Source organism: Mesoplodon mirus, assembly GCF_964341445.2.
Source record: "Mesoplodon mirus genome assembly, chromosome: 19".
NCBI lineage: Eukaryota > Metazoa > Chordata > Mammalia > Artiodactyla > Ziphiidae > Mesoplodon > Mesoplodon mirus.
Window position 1 is genome coordinate 1811327 of NC_138995.1, and position 26706 is coordinate 1838032.

General features: G+C 48.2%; 1 protein-coding gene across 2 annotated transcripts in view; it reads right to left on the reverse strand.

The window, feature by feature from the left end:
• The window catches only part of BANP (BTG3 associated nuclear protein), a 103011-nt gene that overhangs the window by 60884 nt on the left and 15421 nt on the right, over nucleotides 1-26706 (reverse strand). For both annotated transcript variants that reach the window (XM_082608221.1, XM_082608220.1), the window contains exons 2-4: nucleotides 14678-14816; nucleotides 11181-11272; nucleotides 7409-7608 (exon numbers count right to left, since the gene is read on the reverse strand). In XM_082608221.1, the coding sequence (XP_082464347.1) occupies nucleotides 7409-7608; nucleotides 11181-11272; nucleotides 14678-14747 (362 nt within the window). In that variant the 5' untranslated portion in view covers nucleotides 14748-14816. The remainder of the gene's footprint in view (nucleotides 1-7408; nucleotides 7609-11180; nucleotides 11273-14677; nucleotides 14817-26706) is intronic.

Consider the following 26706-nt stretch of genomic DNA (forward strand, 5'->3'; position numbering starts at 1 on the left):
GGAAGATCCCACATGCCTCAGAGCAACTAAGCCTGTGTGCCGAAACTACTGAGCCTGCGCTCTAGAGCCTGTGAGCCACAACTACTGAGCCCACGTGCCACAACTACTGAAGCCCGCGCGCCTAGAGCCCGTGCTCCGCAACAAGAGAAGCCACCGCAGTGAGAAGCCCATGCACCACAATGAAGAGTAGCCCCCACTCGCCGCAACTAGAGAAAGCCCGCGCACAGCAACGAAGACCCAAGGCAACCCAAAATAAATAAATTAATTAATTACTTCTTTTAAAAAAAAAAGACAATGAGCTCACCTTCTGAGGTGAGCATTATCCTGATAACAAAACAGATAAAGACACGTCAAGAAAGAAAACTACAGACTAATACAATCCATGAACAGAGATGCAAAAATCCTCAACCAGATATTAGCCACCACTCTAAAAAGATAAAAAGGGTACTACCCTATGATCAAGTCAGGCTTATTATGACAGAAATGCAAGGCTGCTTTAGTATCCAAAATCAATCAGTATAATTCACCGTAGCAACAGAATCAAGAAGGAAAACCAAATGTCATCTCAAGTAGGTACATAAAAAGCATGTAAAAATTCAATGCCTGCTCAGGACAAAAACTCTCACAAAATAAGGAATCTAAGGGAAATTCTTCAACTGGATAAAGAGCAGCTATGAAAAATTTACAGCTATCATCACACTTAATGGTGAAAGGTTGGATGCTTTCACTCAAAGACCAGAAATAAGGTAAAAATATTTTTTAAAAAGTATACACTGAAATGGAGATCCTAGCCAGTGCAGCAAAGTAAGAAAAGTTACAGAACTTTGATAGGAAATAAAACTTTTTTAAAACCCTACTGAAAAGCTACTAAAACAAGTGAATTTAGAAATATTCAGGATAAAGGTCAGCAGAGAAAAGTCTACTGTATTTCTATATACTACCAATGAACACGCAGAAGTTAACATTTAAAACACAATAACATGTATTACAGCATCCAAAAGTATGAAGTACTTAGAGATACGTTTAACAAACGCATGTAAGCGCTTTACCATGAAAACTATACGGCACTGCTGAGAGGCATTACAGACCTACAAATATGGGGAGGTGTGCCTTGTGCGTGGATCCAAAGACCCGGTGGTGTTAGGATGGTAGTTCTCTCCAAATGGGCCTTCAGGTTCAACACAACCCCAGTCATGAGGCATGAGTTATCCTAAAACTAGAGAAGTACTCCAAACTATGAGGATGTGCATGATCTATTAAAACCTTTGACTGTATCTGCTTTGGTTAGTAGACTGCATCTCTAATCTGTAGTCATGAGATCAGCAATCCCCTAAATTGTATGTATGTAAACTGTATGTTTTCTTTGATCAGTAGCCCTGACATGTACAGGGTATCAGGATTAGGCCACCAGAACTGTGCAGCTGTGAAAGGTAACCAACACCAGTCAGGAAAAGAAGTCATATGTACACAAAATCAAATGGAAATCGCAAAATTCAAAATTCGATAAGAAAAGTATGAAACAAATCCCTCGTGGCTAAAACCAAACCATTTCTTCACAATTCAAACAACCCTATCTTGTCACAGTCCAAAGCCTATGAAATGCTGTACTTCTGACCTTAAACTCTGAACGATATGACTACCTAGAGACTCTGGGGCTGCACTGCCAGAACTGAGATGCCCAGAAGGAGGCCCCTCTCTACCCAGGAGCCATGAGGGCTCAGAAAACCAGAATAGCCTTTCCATAAACATCCATCAACATTTTTTTTTAAAAGACCCTCTGGGAAATAAAACAAAGAATCAGCAATCAGCATATTAGAGGGAATTTAAATAATTTAATAATTTAAATAATTTTTTGATCAAATAGTTCAATTATCTGTGGGTGAATAACCAGCTTAGAGGAGAAGAAAGAAGAAAACTTTCCCCCTACATGTAAACTTTCATCTTACATGACACATCTCTCTGAAAGAAAAACTTTAAAAGAAATCACTTTTTTTTTTCCTTCGGTTTTGAGTATTAAAAGAAGACTCTCGGGACTTTGCTGGTGGTCCAGTGGGTAAGACTCCACGCTCCCAATGCAGGGGGCCCGGGTTCTATCCCTGGTCGGGGAGCTAGATCCCACATACATGCCACAACTAAGAGTCCGCATGGCACAACTAAGAATCCACATTCCACAACGAAGAAGCCCGCATGCCACAACTAAGAAGCCCACATGCTGCAACTAAGAGCCCTCGTGCCGCAACTAAAAGATCCCACATGCCTCAACGAAGACCCGTGTGCTGCAACTAAGACCCGGCGCAGCTGAAAGAAATAAATAAATATTAAGGGCGGGGGGAAGAAGCCTCTGATTCATTACAATTGTTTTAAAATTATAGGAACACACTAAAGCTTTAAAAGAAATGTTTAAGATTTTAAAGCTAAAATTTGTTATATGTCAATAATATCTCAATAAATAAACCATTTGTACATTAAAAAATAAAGAAAAGAGGGACTTCACTGGTGGTCCAGTGGTTAAGAATCTGCCTTCCAATGTAGGGGACGTGGGTTTGATCCCTGGTTGGGGAACTAAGATCCCACATGCTGCAGGGCAACTACTGAGCTGGCATGCTCTACAGCCCATGTGCCACAACTAGAGAGCCCATGCACCACAACTACTGAGCCCACGCTCTCTGGAGCCCGTGTGCCAAAACTAGAGAGAAGCCCGCATGCCACAATGAAGAGCCTGCACGCCACAACTAAGACCAGAAAAATAAATAAATAAATAAATAAATAAATAAATAAATAAATATAAAAAACAAAAAAAAAGAATAAAAATCAATTGCTTTTAAAAGAAACACAAACATTTTTCTAGTTAATCAGTATGTTCAGTTCAGGAAAACAAACAAACCTGAACCAGCTGGCTTTGAATCACTCTCAGTAAGTCTGGCTCCACAGGACCCCGATGGGCAGCAGGGAGAGATCCCTGGGTCCCCACACTGCACATGGGCACTCGCACTGGCCTCCCAGAGGGCATCTACAAGGACAGCAACCCAGGTGGGCCTGCACCCCGGGCTCAGCTCGGTCCTACCTACTGCCCATCCTTCAAGGGGCTGTGCCTGGCCTCAAAGAAGCTCAGAAAATGGGGTTTTACATTAATCCATATAAACGTCCCCATCCACACACTTGATCCCGTCACACCACACAGTTCAATGGAGGCCGTTCCTGAAATCCTCACGGGGGCACGTAAAGGGCGAGCTGCCAGGTACTGAGTTGTGCAGCTCGTCACAGAAAGCTTCGGCGCCTGCCCCTTCCAAGGCCAGCGCGACACAGCTTTAGGGTTGAAACCTCATGTCGCTACACCTAGAATCACAATGAGGCAAAATCCCAATTTATGGCACACTTACAGGAGGAAAGAAAGCATTCACCTAAAAGAAGTCAAGTCCATTTTCCTTTTTCCCAAGTAGAACACGACTGCTGAATGAAACCCCATCCAAGTAACCTTACAAACATGTTTATTACAATGATTAAGCTTTAGCATCAAAGAAAAAGGTTTTCTTTCTTTCTTTCTCTTCTTTTTTCTAGAATTTATTTAAAGGATCTCATTCAGGCGTAGAATCTGAAAAATCTGGATCTAAAATGCCAAATAGGGTTGGCAACAGTGCACTGCCTTCTGTGCTCTCGGAATTCAAGAGAATAAATAAATAATTCTCAGAGCTGATAGCAAAGTCTAGTCCAGGCCAGTTTTAATTAGAAATCACCCACAGGCGAGTGGATTTCGGTGCATCCCACAGCTGCGGGGCTGCTCTGGGCCAGGCGCGGCCTCTCCGAGTGGAGGGGCCAGTGAGGCTGCAGTGGACAACTCCTCACCCACCATCCAGAGGGCTCGCCACAGCCGACAAGCCCCTCAGGGTCGTCCTCGTTTGTCCTGGGAGATGACAGACTTCCCAGCAACGCTCACAGCCAGTGCCAAGTGGCCTAAGGAACCTTAAGTTATTTTTTAAAGCACAGGATTCGGATATAAAATAATCTGGGATTTATATGCGTCTAACTGTTATTTTAAGTATCTGAGGCACAAAGTACTTGTAGAAGTACTTTATTACTCAGAATGTTAACCAATTTTTCATTGTTTTTGGAGACTTCCTTCTCTGTATTCTACTACCCACACTTAAGACACATTTCTCATTTACTTATGTGTTTATAAATTAGTCATTTTCTAATTTAAATATACACCTTTTTCATTGATATACTAGGATTGAATTCTTGACCTTTACTTCTCCCCAAATTTTCTTGTTAACAGCTTTCAATTACCGACAATTTTTATTTCTCGTTTTTAGAACATTCATGGAGGGAAATGACAGACTTAGTATCTTATTTGAAAATCATTCATAAACAACCTATTCTAAGCTATATCTAAGAAAACAAAGGAATGACCCTTCCTTCTATTAATCTAACACTAACTTGTATAAGCAATGGTTTTATTAATGATAGTAATAAATCTGCTGCCAACATACAATAAGTGTATTCTATAATGGGTTGATTTTATGTCACAATACGATCCTTTAAAACCAGAAAAGCAAACTGAGTTGGATTAACTAGATTACACACCTGAGTCTGTATTAGAAAACTTTACTCTGATTTCACCACTTGTCAATGCACACGGAAGTCTCTCCACGATGACAGCTTCTCCCCAGCGGAGGGAAGCGCTCTGGGGTTCCTGAACGGGAGAGTCGCTAACACGCCCCACGAGCCCCGCCGTCACCGGAATGCTGGAGAGAGAAGGGGCCTCCCTGCAGTCTGGAAGTGCCTTCCGCCAAGCAGCCAGCAGCGCCATCGTCAGACGGGACGTGGCCCGCGAGTCAGGCCGCGCTCAGCAGCAGGCCGTGCGTGGCCACGGCGGGTCCGTCACTGGCCTGCAGGAAAGGCCAGGGCTGCTGGCCCCTGCAGACCTGCCTTTCTCCCCCATCCTCCTTCTGAAGATGGGGAGACTGGAAACAGCACAACTCTGTAACTCAGCCCCATCACCCCATGGTGTCAAACGAGGGCAACCTGCCCGCCGAGGCCCGTCCTCCCCCCGGGACCTGACACCCAGGGAAGCCCCCAACGAGCGGCCTCGGGGTCCAAGCACAGCTGCAGCGCCACCTGCAGCCCCGAGGACTCGTCCTTGACCGCCCGACCCCATGGAACGGCCACAAACCACCGACAGTGGAGTATGAGCGGCACATCCCTGGGTCCTGAAGACGACCTCTTCCCGACACAGGTGACAAAGTGACACACCACCAGGAGAGCCATCCTTACTCAGGGCAGGAAGCCTGTCTCATTCTCGCCTCATCTCTCAGAGCAACAGTCCTCGAGGGCGGGGCCCGGGGGCGCAGGTGGTTATACCTGAGACCCCACGGGTTTAGCGGACAGAGTCAAGGAGGCTGACAGCCTTCAAGGCATGAGACAGCCTCCCCGACAAAAACCTTTCCCACACAAATCTCACGTCCCATTCATGTGAGTGAACAACATGCTTCTAACTCTCTGAGCCCAGAATCTTACCCCATTCTACACTCATACACAAAGTATTTTTGGATAGTTTCAATATAAGGTGAATTTTCCCGGAATTTCACTATTGAGTCTAGAAAAAACTACACTTTGCTTTATGTGAAACTTCATCAAGAACTGCTCATTTTGAAATATTCCACCACCAACTGGTATCTGAGTCCCAGGGTGACAGTCCTCCCAGCTGCCAGCTCTGACATGGGAGGTTTGGTCCTATTCACTAACTCCTTATGTAGTTCCCCCAGCCTTTTCCATATCAAAATATGTTATTTTATTATACATGACCATCCTTTTATTTCTCCTTACATTATAATTAACACATTACGTTACTTTTTAAATTATATTTTCTAAACATTGCATTTTAGGATATGAGGGCATTACAAAATAATTACTCTTTAAAAAAGGCACTGGCTGGGACTTCCCTGGTGGCGCAGTGGTTAATACTCTGCACTCCCAACGCAGGGGGCCCAGCTTCGATCCCTGGTCAGGGAACTAGATCCCACATGCATGCCGCAACTAAGAGTTTGCATGCCACAACTAAGGAGCCCGCCTGCTGCAACTAAGATTCAGCACAACCAAATAAATAAATAAATAAATAAATGGACAACCAGCTTCTTTAAAAAAAAAAAAAGGTGCTGGTCCTGGTAGGTCTGAGCCTCACTGCCTGCAGAGAGGACACGCTCCACACATGTTCACTGGGAGAAAAGATACAGCTGACCCTTCAGGACAAGGTATGAACACAGGGTGAATCACCACGGACCAACAGGCCTTCCCTTTGGGGACAGAGACCCCTGGGGCCCCCCACCAGGCTGGAGAGCAGCTGTTGCAGCCACGCAGGGTCTCCAACACCCCAGGACACTTCTGAGAGTTAAAGGAGGCCCACACTGCAGGCGTCAACCACGTCAACCCCAGGGCACACACGCGCGGACCTGCAGACACGGCAGCATCCTGGCCGTGGCTCCCCCTCCTCTGAGCCCCACCGCCCTCCTCCGCAGACACACGGGAGAGAGGCAGCAGTTGGCCCAGAGAGCGGCGACAAGACCCTCGGTAAAAGCCCCGAGCTCTCGTCAAGCGCAAGGACAAGCGTTGCCACCATCACAGTGAGACTTCCTCATAGCCCGCCATGGGCAAGGAGAAAAACAGCAGTGGAAGTGATGGAAGGAGCCGCCTACGACCTGAGCTTCCGCTCATCTCAGCAGAGCCCGACGGTGCCCCGGACCAAGGACAGGCAAACAGGTCAGAGACAGAGACACCCTTCCCATCGGCCCACACTCTCCAGAAGCTTCGATTCAAACGGCACCTGAACTACTACACATCACTACAGTTAGGCTCTAGATAGAAAAACAAAATACAGGCACAATAAAAACTACACGAATGGAAAGTTTGATACACTCAATGAAATGTATAAAAAGCTCCCTATGGGGCTTCCCTGGTGGCGCAGTGGTTGAGAGTCCGCCTGCCGATGCAGGGGACACGGGTTCGTGCCCCGGTCCGGGAAGATCCCACATGCTGTGGGGCGGCTGGGCCCGTGAGCCATGGCTGCTGAGCCTGCGCGTCCGGAGCCCGTGCTCCACAATGGGAGAGGCCACAGCAGTGAGAGGCCCGCGTACTGAAAAAAAAAAAAAAAAAAAAAGCTACCTATGAAGAAAAAAATCTCTCAAGACTAGCCAGATGGAACAGAAAAAAAAGAGAAGAAACGAATGTACAGCTTCACAGCTCCGGTGGGCCAGTTCCAAAGGAGAGATGCACCAGCCTAGCTTATGTCAAAAAGAAACTGTGAGGACGACCCCAGCCGCCCCGCAGAGGCCCCGTGTTTCTTTGCAGTCTGACTAGGGTCCCGCCCTGAGAGCGCCGAGGGGCCCGGGCCCGGGCCCGGGGAGGAGGTTCTTACCACCGCACTTTGTTGCAGGTCTGGGTGGCGCCGAGAGGAGAGCCCGCCACCATGGGCACCTGGATGGGGCTGTGCTGCTTGTTGGTGACCAGATCCAGTTTCTCTTCCAGTGATTTACATGTGGCCTCCAGAGCCTGCAGCTTGGCTTCAATGCTATCCAATCGCAAGCAGATTGTCTGGTTAATGGAATACAGGAATGACTGCAAGTGAAAAAAAGGAAAGCTTCAGGAAGGGCATCCTGAACTCCACGGAGACAATTCCAAGGCACGTCACACAGCTATTTCCCAGACTCAGCTGTATCTATTCCCACAGAACAATCCCCGCACTTCAGCTCTTCAGTTATAAGCCAGAAGCATTTCACTGAACGAGCTCGACCTTGTGCACTCACACTGTGACGACTTAATCGGGCTCTTACTTCTCTGTGTAGTTGCGATTCTTAGTTACACTTAAGTCCGTATAACACAAGACGTAAGTGGACGTTACGACGCAAGTTTCTATTAATCAGTAAACTTACACATAAAACTGGTCGAATTCTACAATGAAAACAGATTACATCCAACCTCAAAACGGCCCGGAAACCCGCCTGCTCATGTTACGCTCCCCCGAGCCCCACCCCCACGGTGAAATGTGGCGATGACGCTCCCGCGCGCGTGGGAGCAGCACGCCTGCCACCTAGTGGCCACAGAGAGAGCAGCCTCGCCTTCCACTGCTGCCCCCCAAGTCCTGCCGACCACAGGGACGTGTGTGGCTCCAAAGGCAAGGAACGGCTCAGACAAACACCGGACAGGAAGCTCGCCCCCTCCCACGGCGGCCACTCCTGCCCTGAGTCGGCAGGGACACAGAGAGAAGCAGGCTGCTCCCCCCGCTGGCCTCACCAGCTGATACTGGGACACGGGCGCCAGCCAGGAGCAAGCCCTGGAGCGTCCAACCGCCCAGCTCAGCAGTGGGGGGCAGGGGAGGCAGCAGCTCAAAACAGTGACGAGTTCGTATGTTACCTTTTCTCCCTCCTTTTCTGCCCTTGACTTCAAAGGGAAAACGCTCAGAGTGCCAGTCACATCAGCAGGAAGGGGGCAGACCGCGGAAAGCAGACGGGCACAGGGGCCATTCGGAGCAGACCGGGACCCCAGCGCACGGCGGCACGGAGGCCGGCCCCTCTGCCCACTAGCCGCGGCTGACCCGCTCCGGCGGCCGCTCCCCTTCCTCATGGGAGGTGACCCCACAGCTAGAGCCACGTGGTCCACCCCACCGTGCGGCTGGAATCAAGGCCCAGGAGGCGAGGAAGATGGATACTCTTATTCAGTGCTTTTAACAGACTGCGCTGGTCTTCTGAAGAAATTAAACACGTCTATCTAACTGCCCGGTCTGTACAGCAGTAAGGGCAGCAGGGGGGTCAATAAACCCCACACACTGTCCCAACAACCCGCTGTGTCTCAAGCAATCACCCCCCGACAAGTCCCATCGCGGGAGAGCTAACACATATGGGAGAGGGCTAAATCCCACGTCCTCCGCTGACTCCCCGCAGGAGGACGGGCCGTGGAGGCACGGCAGACCGTGCCAGGGTCATGTGGAGACACAGCACGGGCGGCCCATCCCCTGAGAGTGACATCGAGGCAGCGCCCGAGGCCCACCCTGACCTAAGACGTTGTGACAACCACTAGCCGCTGGCTGAAGTCTTGAGATAAAATCACCGATGACCCCACTATTTTTTATAATTTGAAGACATCAACCATGCGGCTCCCAAATTCCCTAAACACAGTGAATCCTCGTCGTTTTAATTCCTAATCAGAAGTGATTCTGCCTGGAGTTTGGACAAACATCACCGTTATACACTAACAACACGACTTCACAAATTACTAAAACAAAGAAAGGCAGAGAAGAGTGCTGTGAAATGAGTCTTCTATACACAGGGGGCATCAACCAGAAATCATCCAAGTCTATTCCTCTTAAAGGGCTCTGAGCCACCGAAATGTCCATCCACAGACGAATGGACGAAGAAGACGTGGCACGTATAGACAATGGAACACTACTCAGCCACAAAGAGAAACGAAACTGAGTTATCTGTAGTGAGGTGGATGGACCTAGAGCCTGTCATACAGAGTGAAGTCAGTCAGAAAGAGAAAGACAAATACCGTATGCTGACGCATATATATGGAATCTAAGAAAAAAATGGTTCTATGAACCTGTGGCAGGGGAGGAATAAAGACACAGACGTAGAGAATGGACTTGAGGACACGGGGAGGGGGAAGCTGGGGCAAAGTCCGAGAGTGGCAATGGACATATATACACCACCGAATGTAAACTGGAGAGCTAGTGGGAAGCAGCCGCATAGCACAGGGAGATCAGCTCGGTGCTTTGTGACCACCTAGAGGGGTGGGATAGGGAGGGGGGGAGGGAGACACAAGAGGGAGGGGATATGGGGATATATGTATATGTATAGCTGATTCACTTTGTTATACAGCAGAAACTAACACACCATTGTAAAGCAATTATACTCCAATAAAGATGTATTAAAAAATAAAAGTAAATTAAATTAACCAATTTAAAGTGAAAAAAATAAAATAAAGAGCTCTGGCAACCTGGTAAGCACACTTTTCGTAGCACATGGGTGCCGGGTTCAAGCCGGGGCCCGAGGCCCTGCTCACTGACCAGGGGACGGGGCTGAGGCAGGGGCGCTTTCACTGCACCTTATCCACATCTGACTGCTGTGCTGTTTACCACACATGCCTCTTTTGTGATAAAATTACAACTGCATTTTATTTTAAGACATAATGTGGGGTTACTGAAGCAGCGGCCCTCTATCCATTAGTATGAAACAGAAATTTAACTGAATGTGTCTTTAAACCACCCCACATATCTTTAAGCTCACGCTGCTTCTCCTTGTTAAAAAGATGAGCCGGATGTTTCTAAACACAGCCCTATAGAAGCAGAGGGTGCAGGAGAAGTCACTTTGGTTCTCTGCACTGCTGTCCTAGCTTCTCACAGGTGCTGGTGTTTATCTCTGTGGCTCTGCAAACTGCAGACCAAACAAGCAAATCCAAGGACCAGCCATCACCCACGACTGACTCTGTGGTTTCCCAGACCCCATCCAGCAAACTTTAAAATTTAGGTGACGTAAACGATAGGCACAAAAGTGCTTCATCACTAGTAGAAAATATTCGCCACAGGAATTGTGCACGTTCCCTCCGTGCACGATAGGTCCATGGGTCTACGGAGGAAGAGGCCTCATGTGGCAGCGATCCCAATTAAACAACGGGATTCTTCAAGGGAAAACGTTATGCCTTTATGCATCCGTGGGGGGTTGAACAGTGACTCCCAGAAATGATACGTCTACATCCTCACCCCCAGAACCTACAAATGTGGCCTTTCTTGGAAACAGGATCTTTCCAAATGTAATCAAGTTAAGATGAGGTCATCCTAGGTTAGGGTGGCCCTAAATCCAATGAGACTGCCCTTATAAGAGACAGAAAAGGAGAGACACAGACACGGAGGAGAGGCCACGTGAAGACGGAGGCAGATACTGGAGGGACGCGGCCACAAGGCAAGGGACGCCTGGGGCCCCCAGGAGCTGAAAGAGGCAGGAGGGACCCTCCCCCAGAGCCTCTGCAGGGAACTCAGCCCTGGTGACAAACTGATTTCAAACTTCTGGCCTCCAGGACCGTGAGAGAGTAAATTTCTATTGTTTTAAGCGCTCCCTGCGCCACCCCGCATTGTGATAATTTGTTATGGCAGCCCCACATAAGATACAAACAAAAACATACGTTAATATTTTTACCTTTATAGAAGGGTCCTGGCAATTGATCTCTAGTCGCTGACGTTTCAAAGCTGGTTCATCTTCGTCTGTCACTACATGATTCTCCAGTACAACTGAAAATTAAAGGCAGAGACAAAAAAAACTTTAATTCAAAAAGTTTTACAGAGCTGTTTAATATTAAGATAGTAAACAGTTCTGACACCTTAAGTATAAAGGTGTCACCTTAAGGTTAAATGAGAAATGGCACAACCTGCTTCATATTTTACTTTTTACAGATTTAACTTAAAATTCTCAGTCAGGTAGAAAATAGGATCTCTCCCTAATCTCAAGAAAAACAGATACCGGATACATTTTTTCGCTAATGCACCACTGAGTTGACCCCAACACCAAGACTGCAGGCTTCTCACTCAATGCTCTATCCGGCTACCCTTTTCTGATAGAATCCAATCGCTAATAATGATTTGTTCCCGACTTTAAAATAAAGTCTTGTCAGCCGGCCACCTCATTCCAAAATCAAAGCCACTCTCTGAATATTACATTTTCTGAGGTGCTGATCATCAAACTCGTCTCAAACGTAACACGCTAACTTACAGGGAAAGCCCCACCCCGGCCAGTGTGGCTGAAATCAAGGCCTCCCACCAGCACCTTCCAAGGGGTCTTCAGGGCTTCTCCACGGATGAGCAACTCGGCCCAAGTTCAAGGCCGGCACCACATGGTCCCAAGCCCGGTGCCTTTACACCTGTATGTGCCAGGTGATTCGTCTCAAAACTCTAAAATGTAAAGACACTGAACAGACCTGCGACTCTAACGTGAACCTTTCAGGGGTCCCAGGCGAGACCAGTAAGCTGGTTTCCAGAGGTAAGTTGTCACCCAAAGCTCTACCTCACAGAAACCAGCCACGGGCCAACGATGCCAGAAGCATCCTTCTTATTACCAGAGGGCTCTGCATAGTACACTGTCTCCACACTTCAAACACCTCCATAAAATGTGTGGGGATGAATTCTCATTAAGGTAAAAAAGGAAAAATCCGTGGCTACAAGTGCAAAACACAGGTTCTCAGAACCTTCATCAAAGCCTACCTACTCCCACTGGACGCTGGTAATTAAGAAAGGACTGGGAGGATGGGGAGACTCCGGCAACCGCTAGTCTAATCCTTTTAACTTGCTGAAATCCAGTCCAGAGAGGTTAAGCGACTTGACCAGGGTCACACAGCTGGCTTCCTGTAACTACAGGAAGAAGACTCCAAGCTCTTGGCAGAGCGAAGCACCTCAAGGCTGTAAGCAAAGGGCAGCGGAGCAGATGAGGGAAAGGAGACACAGCCCGTGGCGGTGACAGGGACACACACCTGGGGTTCCGGCGCTCACTTTCTATGGGCCGCGGGGCTGCTAGTTTACTTTCTTCTTGGTCCTTTTTTACTTTGTTTTTTATCGTTCTGCATGCATTACTTTTAAAATTAGACAAAAGAGCTCAATGTTCATTTTAAAGCCATCACGATCACCTGCAATGACAGGCCCGATGAAATTTACAATTGTATGTGTGTGCAGATGGGCAAAGAGATCGCAGCCATGTGGTGACTGCGTGCAAAATCACAAGAACCTACGCATTTTGATTTTAAATGGAAATCAGAAAAAAAACGGAAGGACATACATGCCGACAATTTAAAAGCAGTTCTATGACTAGGATTATGGGAAACTTTTATTTCTTCTACTTGCTTGACTATATGTTTAAGTTTTACAAAGTTCACATTTTAGAAATGAGGAAAACATCATCTCAACCTTAAACCCACTCAGGACAATCGTGTGGGATGCAGCACAGTGCTTGCCGGTGTTGGGGGAGTCCTCTGGGGCCAGAGATGGCAGGCCTCCTGCCTACGAAGGCCTCAGGGAGCCCTGCACACAGTGGGTGTTCATTACACAGCCATAGCTATACTTCCCAGTTAGTTAAGGAACCCACAAGGAACAACACCAGGGTCAGAAGTGACTTCTCTAATCCTTCTTTGGACTGTAATCTACAGAGAGAGAATTTAATTGGGAAGTAAACTGTCAGAAGTTTAACAGTTCTAAAACTGCTTAAAATGTATATAACTGGAACATTTTCCTTTTACAGCATTGCAGTGTGGGTGTTTTCTAAAGAAACTGTCATCCACCCACCGAAATATGAACGGCTGTTTTCAAAGCTGTGATGCCCAGTGACAGTGCTGCTTTTTCATAGTCCACTGGCCTCCGCAGTGTGGTGCTAAATGAGGTCAAGGCTCCACATTCTCGCTCTAAACAAACTGGTTCACTTCCACAGAGAAAACTGGGGTTAAACAGCTACATTCAGACGCCCTGACTTGGCTCAAGGATCTGGCAGGTCTTGATCCTGCCAGTTACCAGGTGATAGTGCTTCTTATAAACAAATCAGAGGCAAAATGCAAAAACTGACTAAAGAATAGCATTCGTGAAAGGGGGCCCCAATCTCTTTGTGACTGCTTGTTCAGTCCCAAAATCATGTGCTACCCACCCTTCCATACGTAACTAATTTCCCAGTGAAGCTTTTTCAACTAACACAGCAAAGAGATCATACACAATAGACATCGTCATACTTTCTTAGGAGATTTCTGAAAATTCTCTTTTCTGTGGGGAAAAAAGTTAGCATTTCAACTCTACTATTCCAGAAAGAATAACCAGACAACCAAAACACTATGTGAATTGTGTATGCTTGTTATTTCAAACTTAACAGAAATATAAAACACATAAAAGTTTACAAAAAAAAAAAGGAGGACCCTTACTAAGAAATCTTTTTATAAAATAAAGTGCTAACAAAGTATTTCATAGGTGAAGTAGTTCAAGATGAAGTACTTGAAATTTAGGGTTTCCCTTATAAGGTGTCTAATATCTAGTTAAGGTTCCAAAGTAGATGGGTGCCTTTAACGTGACTAAGGAAAATTACCAGCCCTGGCAAAAGGGCAGGAAAGTCACCTCACAGAATAATCGGATAAAGCGTGTCTTACCAAAACTCTGAACATACACAGCGGTTCAGCTTCTGGGAACTTACCCTACAAAAATATTTGCTGCAACACACAGCAAGGACCTTTGTAGCAGGGTGTACTTAAAAGAAAAACAGTGCCCACGGTGTTACAGCATCCCCAGGGAAGAGGGAGATGAAGGAGGGAGCAGCGTACATGGAACACCTCGCAGGTGTCCCCGCGCAGGGCAGACTGTCCACAGCAGCGGAAGAGGCCCAGATGTGACCACAGGGGGCTTTAAAGGGGAGTCAGGGGAGCTGGGGGCAGGGCAGGAAGAGGGGCCGAGGCTGGACAGCCCCGTGTGGTGCAGATGTGGGCCAAGGGGAGGCGGAGGGACCACGGGGATAGGCATGGGTCTGGCAGAGCTCACACGCTCTGGTCCGGGTTTTTCATACAGGGCACGCACTGCTTTTTCTCTTCCTTTACTGAAGGGAGAGGAAACTTGTGGAAGCGCTTTGGGGCTTTTACAGACTCGGGGGAGTGCCAGCTTCCTACTGCCCGCACTCTGTACCTGGGTGGTCGGGACTCAGCTCCTCCACGGCGATCTGCACCACATCCGCCAGGTCCTGCTCTGACATCATCCAGGACGAGAGGAGAGAGGCCGGTCAAGGGGCAGGAATCAGACTCACGAAGCACGGGGTTTCTGTCACCTAAAAACAAAAGCCAGGACAGAGGAGAGGGAGATGAACGATCCTTACCTTGAAACGCTGGAAACTGCTAGCCATGTTCTGTATCCAAGAGGATAACAAAAGCCTGTGGGTTCTTTAAATATAGGGTTCTTCTTGCCCCAAACCACCAAAACGTTAGTGTCCTGTGAGAACTGAGAAATGGCCCCCAAACATTTCCCACTGCCTCTGTCCTTCAGCACTAGACTAGTCCCCACCTCGCCAGTCCATTCCCACACCGCCTCCTAAGTCACCTTCCTAAGACAGCTAGAACACATCACCCCAAGCCAGACGTCCCCGGGTCCCCCTCTTGCCCACGGAACACGTCCTGTCCCTCGCCTGCACCTGGCGGCTCTCAGATCCACTAGACATACCACACCCTGGAAACCATCGAAAACATACCTCCCGAATTTTACCCAAACGGACCCTTCCACCAAGGCTGTCCCCTCACCCCATTTCCACTCCTTGCAGCACCTTCCCCTCAGGCAGGCAGAGAGCGGAAGCTCCTGGGAGGACTGAGCCCAGCACCAGCCCCCTGCCCCAGCCCACGGCCTGTCCGCCACCACCCTGCCGCCGCCGAGATGGCACCACATCTGCAACACAGTGCGTTCCTTTCTTCCTGATCCTCAAACACTCTGATTAGGCCTAGACACACCTTCTCCAAAACAGAAATGAGGCCACGCCACTCCAAATACGACCCATCAACACAACGGTCTAAGTGCAGTACTTGCAAACAGGGTGCCTGGAGATCAGGAATCAATGCCACCATAATACTTTTATCATTCTACACTTTATATTTTAATTACCTATAAACAAATATTTATGAAAGAAGTAATCTATCTTCCCCAACTGGACTGCACGTTCCCTGAGGGTGGACAGCGGGCACCCAACTCTACAGCACAGCGCCTGCCCCGCACGTGCCCACCCCCACCGTGCCCACGCAGGGCAGCTGAACTAAGAGTTTCAGATCACCTAGTCTCAACCAGGAGTCTACTGACAGCTCCTTTAAATGGCTAAGTTCCAAAGGCATAAAATTAAATTTGCAGGTTCCACACGTGTTCTTAAATCCTATAAATCCAGATTTAAATTCTACAGCTTCAACGGTAGCAGCTCCAGAATTTCTTAGGGACAACCATTTGCAGGAGAAGGAGACAAGCTCCTGCCTTAAATCTCCCTTCACAAAATGGATGCAACCCGTTCATGCAGGTGCAATCCATCAAACGGCCAAGGTGTGGTACCGCCATTGAGACACCTCACGTGAGACTGATGAAAGCACGCAAGCACCGAACGTCCCTCCCAGAGCAGACGCCGATGACAAACAACTGGGGCGGGGGACCACAGAGGTGCTGCCGTGAACCCTTCAGAAGTCCAACTAGGGAGGGATGGCAGTGACAGATTTTTAATCTCTCAAATGAGGACAGCGAACCCAAGTCAAGGTCTGTAACAAGCTGAGAGATCGGGTGTTTCCTAAAGAACCCCAAAGAGCGAGCGAGTGGGCAAACCACTGACGGCACGAGGTCCTCAAGGGAGCAGCAAGGAGGAAGCAGGGGTCAGAGAGAAGGAAAAAACGGGTCTGCCTGGGAACAGTGGCTGAACCCAGGAGGTGAGCACCACTGGGGGCAGACAAATGCCAGGGCAGCTGCGGAACAGCCACAGGCCAACGTTCTGGGCCACGGAGTCTCAAAGACTACTCACCCAAACCTCCCTCTTATGCTAAATACACTGAAAAGAAATGACTAGAATAGAATACGAAGCATACAGGACAGGGAGAATGAGAGTCTAATTACAGGGGGGAGAGGAAAACAGCCAGGAGAGCGCAAGAAAACAGCTACCACATTTTTTACAACTTTCTAAAAACAACAGTAAATAGAGCTCTAGGACACGGAAATTAGAAAAACTATTCTAAATCTAGCCTTCCTTCCATATATCCAGGAAAATCAATTCCACAGAAAAGTAACAACAGAAAATACTGAGGTCAAATCTCATGCCAGGTGATATATTTTAAAAGCAAATAGGAGCAAAGTAGCATCACTACAGACAGTGAAAGCATGCTAGAAAGACATGTCCCTAAGAGATGAAAACTCTATCCTAATATTTCAAAACAAACTAATATTCATGAAGGAAATTATATAAGGTATCACTAACCATAAACCAGCATTAGAAAAACTCAGAAATGCGGGGGGAAAACTCAGAAAAGATTAGAAATAAAAGGAAAATAATTTTGGAAATGAAGGCTAAACTAGAAGGAATCCAAGAGCAAGTAAACACAATAAATTACACCGTAAGAAAAACAAAATGGGGGCTTCCCTGGTGGCACAGTGGTTAAGAATCTGCCTGCCAATTCAGGGGATGTGGGTTCAAGCTCTGGTCCGGGAAGATCCCACATGCCGTGGAGCAACTAAGCCCATGCACCACAACTATTGAGCTTGCGCTCTAGAGCCTGTGAGCCACAACTACTGAAGGCCGCGTGCCTAGAGCCTGTGCTGCGCAACAAGAGAAGCCACCGCAATGAGAAGCCTGCGCACCACAACGAAGAGCAGCCCCTGCTCGCCACAACTAGAGAAAGCCCACGTGCAGCAACGAAGACCCAACGCAGCCAAAAATAAATAAAATAAAATCAATTTATTTTTAGAAAAAGAAATGAAAGAAAAAAGTTGAAGAAAAAGTAGCTGACAAGCAAAGAGGATGCAACATACGTTGAATAGGGGATTCTACAAAGAAAACCAAAGGAAAGCGATGAAATGGAATACTACAAGCAAATCCGAAAAAACTCTTCAGAAATGAGGAGAAAACATTTGAAACTACTTATGAAAAAGACACACCATAAACTTGGGGCAGGGCAGGCAGAACAACCAATACCAAGACACATTCTAGTAAAATTATTTAAAGAAAAAAAGAAAAGTTATCTTAGACATCTAGACAAAAATACTGGACACCTTAAAATGGTGGGGGGCAGGGCAGATTATCCAACTACAGCAGAAGAAGGGAGACTCACACACACAAGACACTCGAGGAAAGTAACGGGAGCCTTTACATCCAGACAAAGTGAGCTTCAGGTACACAGGCAGCAACTTGTGCCAACATACAGCACTCAGAGAACATGGTTCCCGGAAACCCTTCCTGAAGAAACTGCTGGAAAACAAGATTCAGAAAACCAAGATCACTTGGAGAGACAACATATGAACTGGTCAGTGGTGAGCAGTCTACGTTTACATGGAGAACTGAGACTAAAGGAGAAAACACAGTTTGCAACGGCTGTATGCTCTGACAACGGAGATACAATTTACCTGCTTAAAAATGGGGAGAAAAATTGGGAGAACACACACGAAACAAATTTTTAGCAATTTTAACAATCACACTGAGTGGTGGTGTTGGAATTCCCTCTGAAAATTTTCCATGCGCAAATGAGGATCTACAGGATATTCCAATTCTGTCACTCCCGATGTCCTGACAAGCAGATCCAGAGGTCGGGCAGAAGAGGTCTCGGGGCTGCGGATTTGACTCTGGGCATGCATTGGAATAGGAGGTATGAACTCAGGCGTGTGTGCCGAATCCAGGAGCTGAATCCAGTAGCAGCGTGCCTCCCTACAGCCTACACTGTGAAATACCGCCCCTCACCAAGAGATGAGGGCTTCTTGGAGAAATGGCTAATTCCACATCTGAGGCAAGGGATATGCAAGATAACATCTTGTCATCCCAGGTGTAGGGAAGCGATCAAAGACATCAAGGCTGTATCAAAAGGACTCAGAAACCAACTCAAAGATGCTCCTCCTGGCCAAAGGTGGGAAAAAAATGACCCTCAACAAGGACAAACACGTCCATGGGCTGAAAGAGAAATATTTGTAAATTCATTAAACGGTGGGGGGGGGGGCGTCAAAAAGGCCCCTATAAATTAAAGGAGACTTCAATGACAACAACAAACAGGCAAAACTATGATTTTCTCTATTTGTATTATATTTAATAAAAAGGTTTTTCTTAAGGCAAAATTCAAACAAAGTGGAAAATACTTGTTACACATGCACCAAAGAGCTCATTTCCTTCTTTCACAGCAACAGAAAAAAGACCAATAAAGCTAATCAAAAGGAGCATAGGGCCTCCCTGGTGGCGCAGTGGTTGAGAGTCCGCCTGCCGATGCAGGGGATACGGGTTCGTGCCCCGGTCTGGGAGGATCCCATATGCCGCGGAGCGGCTGGGCCCGTGAGCCATGGCCGCTGAGCCTGCGCATCCGGAGCCTGTGCTCCGCAACGGGAGAGGCCACAACAGTGAGAGGCCCGCGTACGGGAAAAAAAAAAAAAAAAAAGGAGCATAAGAATGAGAGTAAATTCACAGGGAAAAAAAGTCACAAAGCTTTTAAACGTGAGAAGACACAACCTCTCACGTGTTTTTTATTTTTTTTATTTTTTTTTTTTATTTTTTTTTTGTGGGGGGTATGCGGGCCTCTCACTGTTGTGGCCTCTCCCGTTGCGGAGCACAGGCTCCGGATGCGCAGGCCCAGCGGCCATGGCTCACGGGCCCAGCCGCTCCGCGGCATATGGGATCCTCCCAGACCGGGGCACGAACCCGTATCCCCTGCATCGGCAGGCGGACTCTCAACCACTGCGCCACCAGGGAGGCCCTCTCACGTGTTTTTTAAAATGCAAATGTCAACCAGACGCTCAGTGTGACAGGCGTGCTGGAGGCCTGTCAGGACGTGTGCGCTCTTGTGCACGTCTGATGGGAGCTTAGCTCTGACGACCAATAGGCAACAGGCATCAAAGTGCTGCTGCCCGGCCCGACCTTCCCACCAAGCAATGCTCCTAGCACAGAGAGTCACATGTTGGTGCAAATATCTACCCACCAGAGAAACAAAACAACCAAGGCATTGCTTTTAGCAGCAAAAGAATGGATGATGCAATCTGAATGCTGTCTTAAAAAAACAAGTCTGGCACAGCTGAACAGTGAGAGACTAGGCAACGGTCTAGAACAGGGGTCCCCAGCCCCCGGGCCACGGACTGGTACCAGCCTGTGGCCTGTCAGGGACCGGGCCGCACAGCAGGAGGTAAGCGGCGGGCGAGCGGGTGAAGCTTCGTCTGCCGCTCCCCATCGCTCCCCACCACTCACGTTACCGCCTGAGCCCTTCCCCCCACCATCTGTGGAAACATTTGTCTTCCATGAAACCGGTCCCTGGTGCCGAAAAGGTTGGGGACTGCTAGTCAGAACCAGTCAGAGCTCTCTAAGGAACCACTCCCGAGATGCAGTATTACATGAACAAAAATGGGGCAGAATGTGTACAACACACTTTTTTAAAAAAAAAATATGCTAGACACGCACAGACTATCCCTGGGGCACAAAGATGAAGGGAAATTATATTTGCCTTTTTTTATCATGTACATTTATCAGCTTTTCAAAAGTAAAAATACTTTTTAAAAATGGTCAGACAACTAAATATCGAGGCATCCACTGTGAGGAAATCCTCACCTCCGACCTCCCTCATATGCAGTACGACTCTCGGCCCTGGCACCCGTTCAGCCTCACCCGCAGCCCCAGGACTCAGAGGCAGGCAGGACCTACAGCTGCGAGGGCCCACCAGGCCTTACCGGGGTTATTCTAAACCCAGGTCCTCTGAAGGTGACCTCTGAGCAGATTAACTGTGGTTGGTACAAAGGCCAAAGCCACTCATGCCGTAACTCAAGTCTTTTTTCCAAACTAAGAACCAAAGCAAGGATTGTTAAAGGGGTGCAGTGGACTCCTTCATGAAGGCGGTGGTCCTCAGTTAGATAATACCACCCTACCCACCTTTGAACTGATGGATTGAAAACGTTTTAGGGTCACACACTGCTTTCAGGATCTACTTGTTAAAAAATTACAGATCCTTTTCCAGGAAAAAAGTACAGACACAGTCCTGCCAAGTTTCAGAGCCTCATAATTACCAGACACTGCTGGCTGCCTACCCCAGTACCTGCTCTCCCTGATGCTCAGTGTTACAAGAATCCGAATTCACAGGGCACAGGGCCACCAGAGAGCACAGCCTCTCTGCAGCACACTGTGGCCACGTGACCCACTCTGGCCAATGGGGTGTGAGCGCAGACGCAGTGCGGGGCAGCTCCTGGACCCTTCCTCCTTCTTGCCCTCCTGCTGCTGGCCTCCTGGACTGCCTGCCTCGGACTTCCTTATACCAAAGGAAAATCACCAACCACCTGCTCTAAAAACAACATATTTGGAATCTGCAGCATGCAGCCAGGCTTAACCTCCGTGACTCACCCTGAAGCCCATTCATGATGGCCCTGGGGCCACACGTCCCAGGTTAAATACCTGTCTCTCACAAATGGCTGGTGGAAAGTTCTCAGGTGCCCAACTCAAGCTTTTCCTGATTTCTAGAAGCTCCGTGAGTGACTTAAGAAAATACTCCGAGCTCACCATAAAATCCTGAATCCTACCCTCTTCCAAATGAGGACACCACACAATTATCCAAGCTGTTTACTCAAAATGACTCTACTGCCAGGATAAAGAGTCATTTAAAATTCTGCTAACAGTGAACGGCTGAAAAGAAAAAATTAGGGCAACAAGCCCAAGAAAACTAGAACAGAACGATGCATGCGGATGCCAGTTTGGCAAACGAAATTTGCCATTTCTCAGAAATCCTGGAGATAGTCCAGTCTTAATAATATAAAGGAGCTGGACTGCGATTACTGTTCAATAATGTCTCTAAACAGCAACGACTACAAGCTTGTGAAGAGAGCATCTTCCAGGGTGCAGGTGGAAAAAGAGCCCACCAACCAAAATCAACAGCCCAAGTGCTCAGTCTCAGGGGATTGGTAAAGTAAATGACATGAGACACCACAGCCATTCATGTGAATGGAAAGGTCTCCAGAACACATACTAACAGAAAGGAGTATAAGAGGAAAATTGCATGTGTGTGTAGTCACATGTCTGTGTATGCAAATGCACACGAGATGCTCTGGAATGATACACACTGAACCAAGGTGACACAGGAGGGAAAAGGTACAGATAAAACAACCCGACCTTCATCCTTTATCCTTCTGGACTGTTGAGCTTTCTTTTTTTTTTTATTTTTGGCTGCGTTCGGTCTTCGTTGCTGTGTGCGGGCTTCCTCTAGTTGCGGCGAGCAGGGGCTACTCTTCATTGTGGTGTGTGGGCTACTCACTGCGATGGCCTCTCTTGTTGTGGAGCACAGGCTCTAGGCACACAGGCTTCAGTAGTTGTGGCACACGGGCTCAGCAGTTGTGGCTCGCGGGCTCTAGAGCGCAGGCTCAGTAGTTGTGGTGCACGAGCTTAGTTGCCCCACGGCATGTGGCATCTTCCCGGACCAGGGCTTGAACCTGTGTCCCCTGCATTGGCAGGCAGATTCTTAACCATTGCACCACCAGGGAAGCCCCTGGACTGTTGAGCTTTCTACAAGTACACATTACTTATTGTGCTTATTATTATTGAGATTGTTTTTCTAAAACAGAGCAATAAGTACACAGATGAGGCCAAGCACATCAAATCTGGATAAAAATTAGGGAGCCTTCTTCAACCCTGCCTTAAATCCACCTCCCAGCCTACAGCGTGTGAGCATCTACGGCCATGACCACTCACGCAGGTGCGCCCTGCCGTGCCCTGCCCCGCGATGCCCCTTCTCCTGGACCATGGGTCAGACTATCCCCTCTCCCTGCGGCCCAGCGCTGGACCTCTTCTCATCCGCACTGAAATACCATCTATCTGCTGATGGCTCACAAACCACTTCACCTCCGGCCTCTCCCAGGAACTCCAGATCCACGTGACAACTGGCCTCCAGGCCACTTCCCCTGAGTGTCTAGTCTCAACGTGAAGGAACCCAAACTGAACTGTCCCTCTCCACAACCAGCCGACACCTCCAGACTTCCCACCCCAGGTGCTCAGGCCAGAACCTTTGGGCCTTGGTTCTCCTCTCTCATCCGACCTGTAGGCAGAATCTCCCGCTGTCCTCACCCTGGCCTTGGCATCGCACATCTGGACCCATGCACTGGCCCCCACCTGGCTCTCCCTGCTCTGCTTTTGCCCCAGAATTACTGCCAATGTTTAAAAGCTACGGGATCATGTTAAAGCCCATCTCAGCATCACTGTCTGCTCAAAGCCCACTGAAGGTTCCCCAGCCATTCAAGGTGCACACCTGGCGCCCAGCAGCAGCCAGCCTCTCCCCGCGCCCCTCAGGCTCCCCTTGCAGCTCCTCAGTGCGCCGTCTGAGGAGGCCGCCCCAGCTGGGCAGGCACACGCCAGCTCAGCCCTCACCCTCCGAAGCCCACCTGCCCCTCGGCCAGCCACTCCTCACCCGTCACACCCACCACCAGCACCCACGTCCCTGCTGCCCTTTCCTGCTTCATCACAAAGCCCTTATATCTAACCTATGACGCAGGCTAAATACCCATCTTGTTTAGCATCTGTCTCCCCTGCTGGAAGACGGGCTCCACTGGGCCGGAACTCTCACCATCTTGCTCCCTGCCCGGCTTGGGGCCTGGCACACCATGCATGTCCATGCCGTGGGTCTAGTGGGAGAGCCCAAGGGAGAGTCACCCCCCAGGGCAGAACTATGAAGGGCCGCACACCTGCTGACAAAGCGTGCAGGACGGGCGGCAGAGTCCTCTACGTCTGTGTTTTGATTCCGGTAAGGACTGTGCCATAATTAAGTCACAGATCTGTTTAGCTTACAACTGTGAACTTCATGCAAATGACATGTTAGGTTTAACAGTGAAAATACAAGCTGCTCAGGGGTTGTCAGCAGCAGACACGAGCAGCTGTTCATCAGCAGAAACATGTAAATCGAGCAGAACTGTGTAAATATGTTATTTTTCTCTATTAAAAAGAAGTGTTGAAATAAAAAAAACACAGAACTGCACATTTAGTTTTAATTTTGCTCATTTTTAAATATTTCGGACACCCGTAAAATAAAACCACAAGGCCACTGAAACAGGAAAAAAAGAAAAGCTACTGTAATCGAGCACACGACTGAACTTCAGCAGACGTAACCAGGCAAAGCCCCCGTGCCCACCCTGGGATTTTCTCAGTCACCACCAGAACGACATCACACAGGTCATCTCATTAGGGACGTCACAACATATGGGGTTTTTAGGGCAGGCACTCTGCACACAGCTGTTTCTCCCATCAGCCCTTGAACAAGCGCCCCACTGAACCTGTCTGCAGGAGGCTGTCCCTGGGAGGCGCACACTGCAGCCACTGTGTGACCTCCGACTCTGCTCTACCAGAACTACTTCCCAGCCGTCAGAACCCTGCAGGCGACCCGTGTGAAGAGACGCGGCCCAGGTGCCGTGACGTCATGGGCAGAAGCGGGGGCACGCCTAGCTCACCGTGGAGGGGCCTCGGGAGTAGGCCATGCCAGGCTGACCTCCCTTTACAGATGCCAAATACACAGACTGAAGACAGTCCTCGGAGGGGCAGGAGCAGCCCCAATGAGTACAAGAGACAGAAGACCCTGAAGACAAGTCTCGGAGAGCAATCGCACAGGAGACAGGGGGAACCGCCAGCACCCAGGCCCAACAGCAGCCCCGCCACCCCAAGCCCCGGTGCCCCAGCCACCGCCCCACCTCTGGCACCGGCTTCACATCCACCTGAGCAGCAAGGCCGAGTCCACACACCGTAAAGACCAGAGCAGTAACCTCCACCCCCAGCAGGAAGTGGCCCAGTGGTGCTCAGTTAAAAAGCTCAACTTCCAGAAACAGGGCCCCTCCAAGAAAATAAGGATCATTCCATTCAGTCAGATCCATCTGGATACAGATGTAGTAATAAAATTAATTAAAAGCCAGTATGAAGTAAGCAAAGAAAACAACTTTTATTAAACTGAGACATGTGAACAAGACTCAGCTTACTGATTTTCCCCAAGTCAGTGTGGGGTCGCAGGAGGATACTCAAAGGACAAATAGGGAAGAAAGAGAAAACATGACTACAAATGACCAGCCAGGTGCTAGATCATCAGAAAGCACTGATTCTTAAGAAAATCCAGGCCAGCCCCCCTAAAAATGTTTAAGTTTGAAATCAGGAGAAGAAGGTCAAACTAGCCTCAGATGGCAGGTCCTCCCCCTCTGTAGTTAACATGTTTGATTAAACTGGCCACTCCTATTCACCTTTTCCAAAATATATAAACCTCCTCAAACACAAACCACCAATGCAGGAAAGAGAACTGGCAGAATTTAAATTGATCCCACAGCACCACTGTCCTACTTCAAGACACACTGGTCTCAGGACCCCCTTCCCCATCTGAAAGCTAGTGAGCTTGTACTCGTGGACGTGTATCTATCAATATCACCATCTCTGATATTAGAACAGAAAATGTGTGAATACTTTATTCATTTAAAAATTACAAAAATCCATACATTACATATTAACATACAAAACTTTTTTTTTTACCAAAAATAACTACTAGAGGGGCTTCCCTGGTGGCACAGTGGTTAAGAATCTGCCTGCCAGTGGAGGGGACACGGGTTTGATCCCTGGCCCGGGAAGATCCCACATGCCGTGGAGTAACTAAGCCCGTGCGCCACAACTACTGAACCTGCGCTCTAGAGCCCGTGAGCCACAACAACTGAAGCCCGCGCGCCTAGAGCCCACAAGCCACAACTATGGAGCCTCTGCTCTACAGCCCGCTAGCCACAGCTACTGAGCCCGTGTACCGCAACTACTAAAACCCGTGCCACGTGCTCCACAACAAGAGAAGCCACGACAATGAGAAGCCCGCACACTGCAAGGAAGAGTAGCCCCAGCTCGCCACAACTAGAGAAAGCCCGTGTGCAGCAACAAAGACCCAACACAGCCAAAAATAAAAACAAATTAATTAATTAGTTAATTAATTTAAAAAAATAACTACTAGAGTTTCCAAAACAACAGCAGCAAAATCTTAGCAAGAAGAGAAACACAGTTTTGCATTTTTACAAATCTCTTTAATGTCAGACTTACTGGAAAACAACTGGGTTCTCATATCTATTACTGCATGAAAAAGAGGGCAGTGCATCTGAACAGCCCGTTCAGATAACTGTGGATATTCCTCTGTAATACAACACCAAGCCTCAACAAGGGCTTTATTTCTCCCCAAAGGTGAGCTGCAATGTGGAATCTAAAACTGTACTGCTGAACTTTTTGTTACTTTATCACTTTAAAACCTGTCTTTAAATGGACATTGACCCGGGTCTGATTTGGTCATTTGGAAAATACTGGTCCAGTGAGTTATGCAGACCTTCCGAATGTTGTTCATTACAGATTATCTAAAGCATCACATTCCTTAACATCAGCACCGGGGCCTCCCTGGTGGCGCAGTGGTTGAGAGTCCGCCTGCCGATGCAGGGGATACGGGTTCGTGCCCCGGTCTGGGAGGATCCCATATGCCGCGGAGCGGCTGGGCCCGTGAGCCATGGCCGCTGGGCCTGCGCATCCGGAGCCTGTGCTCCGCAACGGGAGAGGCCACAACAGTGAGAGGCCCACATACCGCAAAAAAAAAAAAAAAAAAAAAAAAAAAAAAAAACATCAGCACCGATCTCATCAGAGAAGTCCTGGGGACTTCCCTGGCAGTACAGTAGTTAAGACTCAGCGCTTCCACTGCGGGGGCACGGGCTCGATCCCCGCTCAGGGAACTAGGATCCCGCACGCCGTGCAGCGCAGCCAAAAAAGTAAATTCATTAATTAATGTTAAAAACAGAAAAAGAAAAGTCTTGAAGTATTAGGAAGCTGCCAGGTCCACAGTGGCAGATGCAAGCCTTCTGAAATTCCAATTCTACTTAGAAGTACACATTTTACCACTGGCAATAGTGTTAGCTGCTTTCCTTGCAGTGACAGGCTAACTCTGTCCGTTTAGTAAGAAATACTGGTAATGTGTCAATTATTCCGTTATGGTGGTCCATGAAAAAAAGCG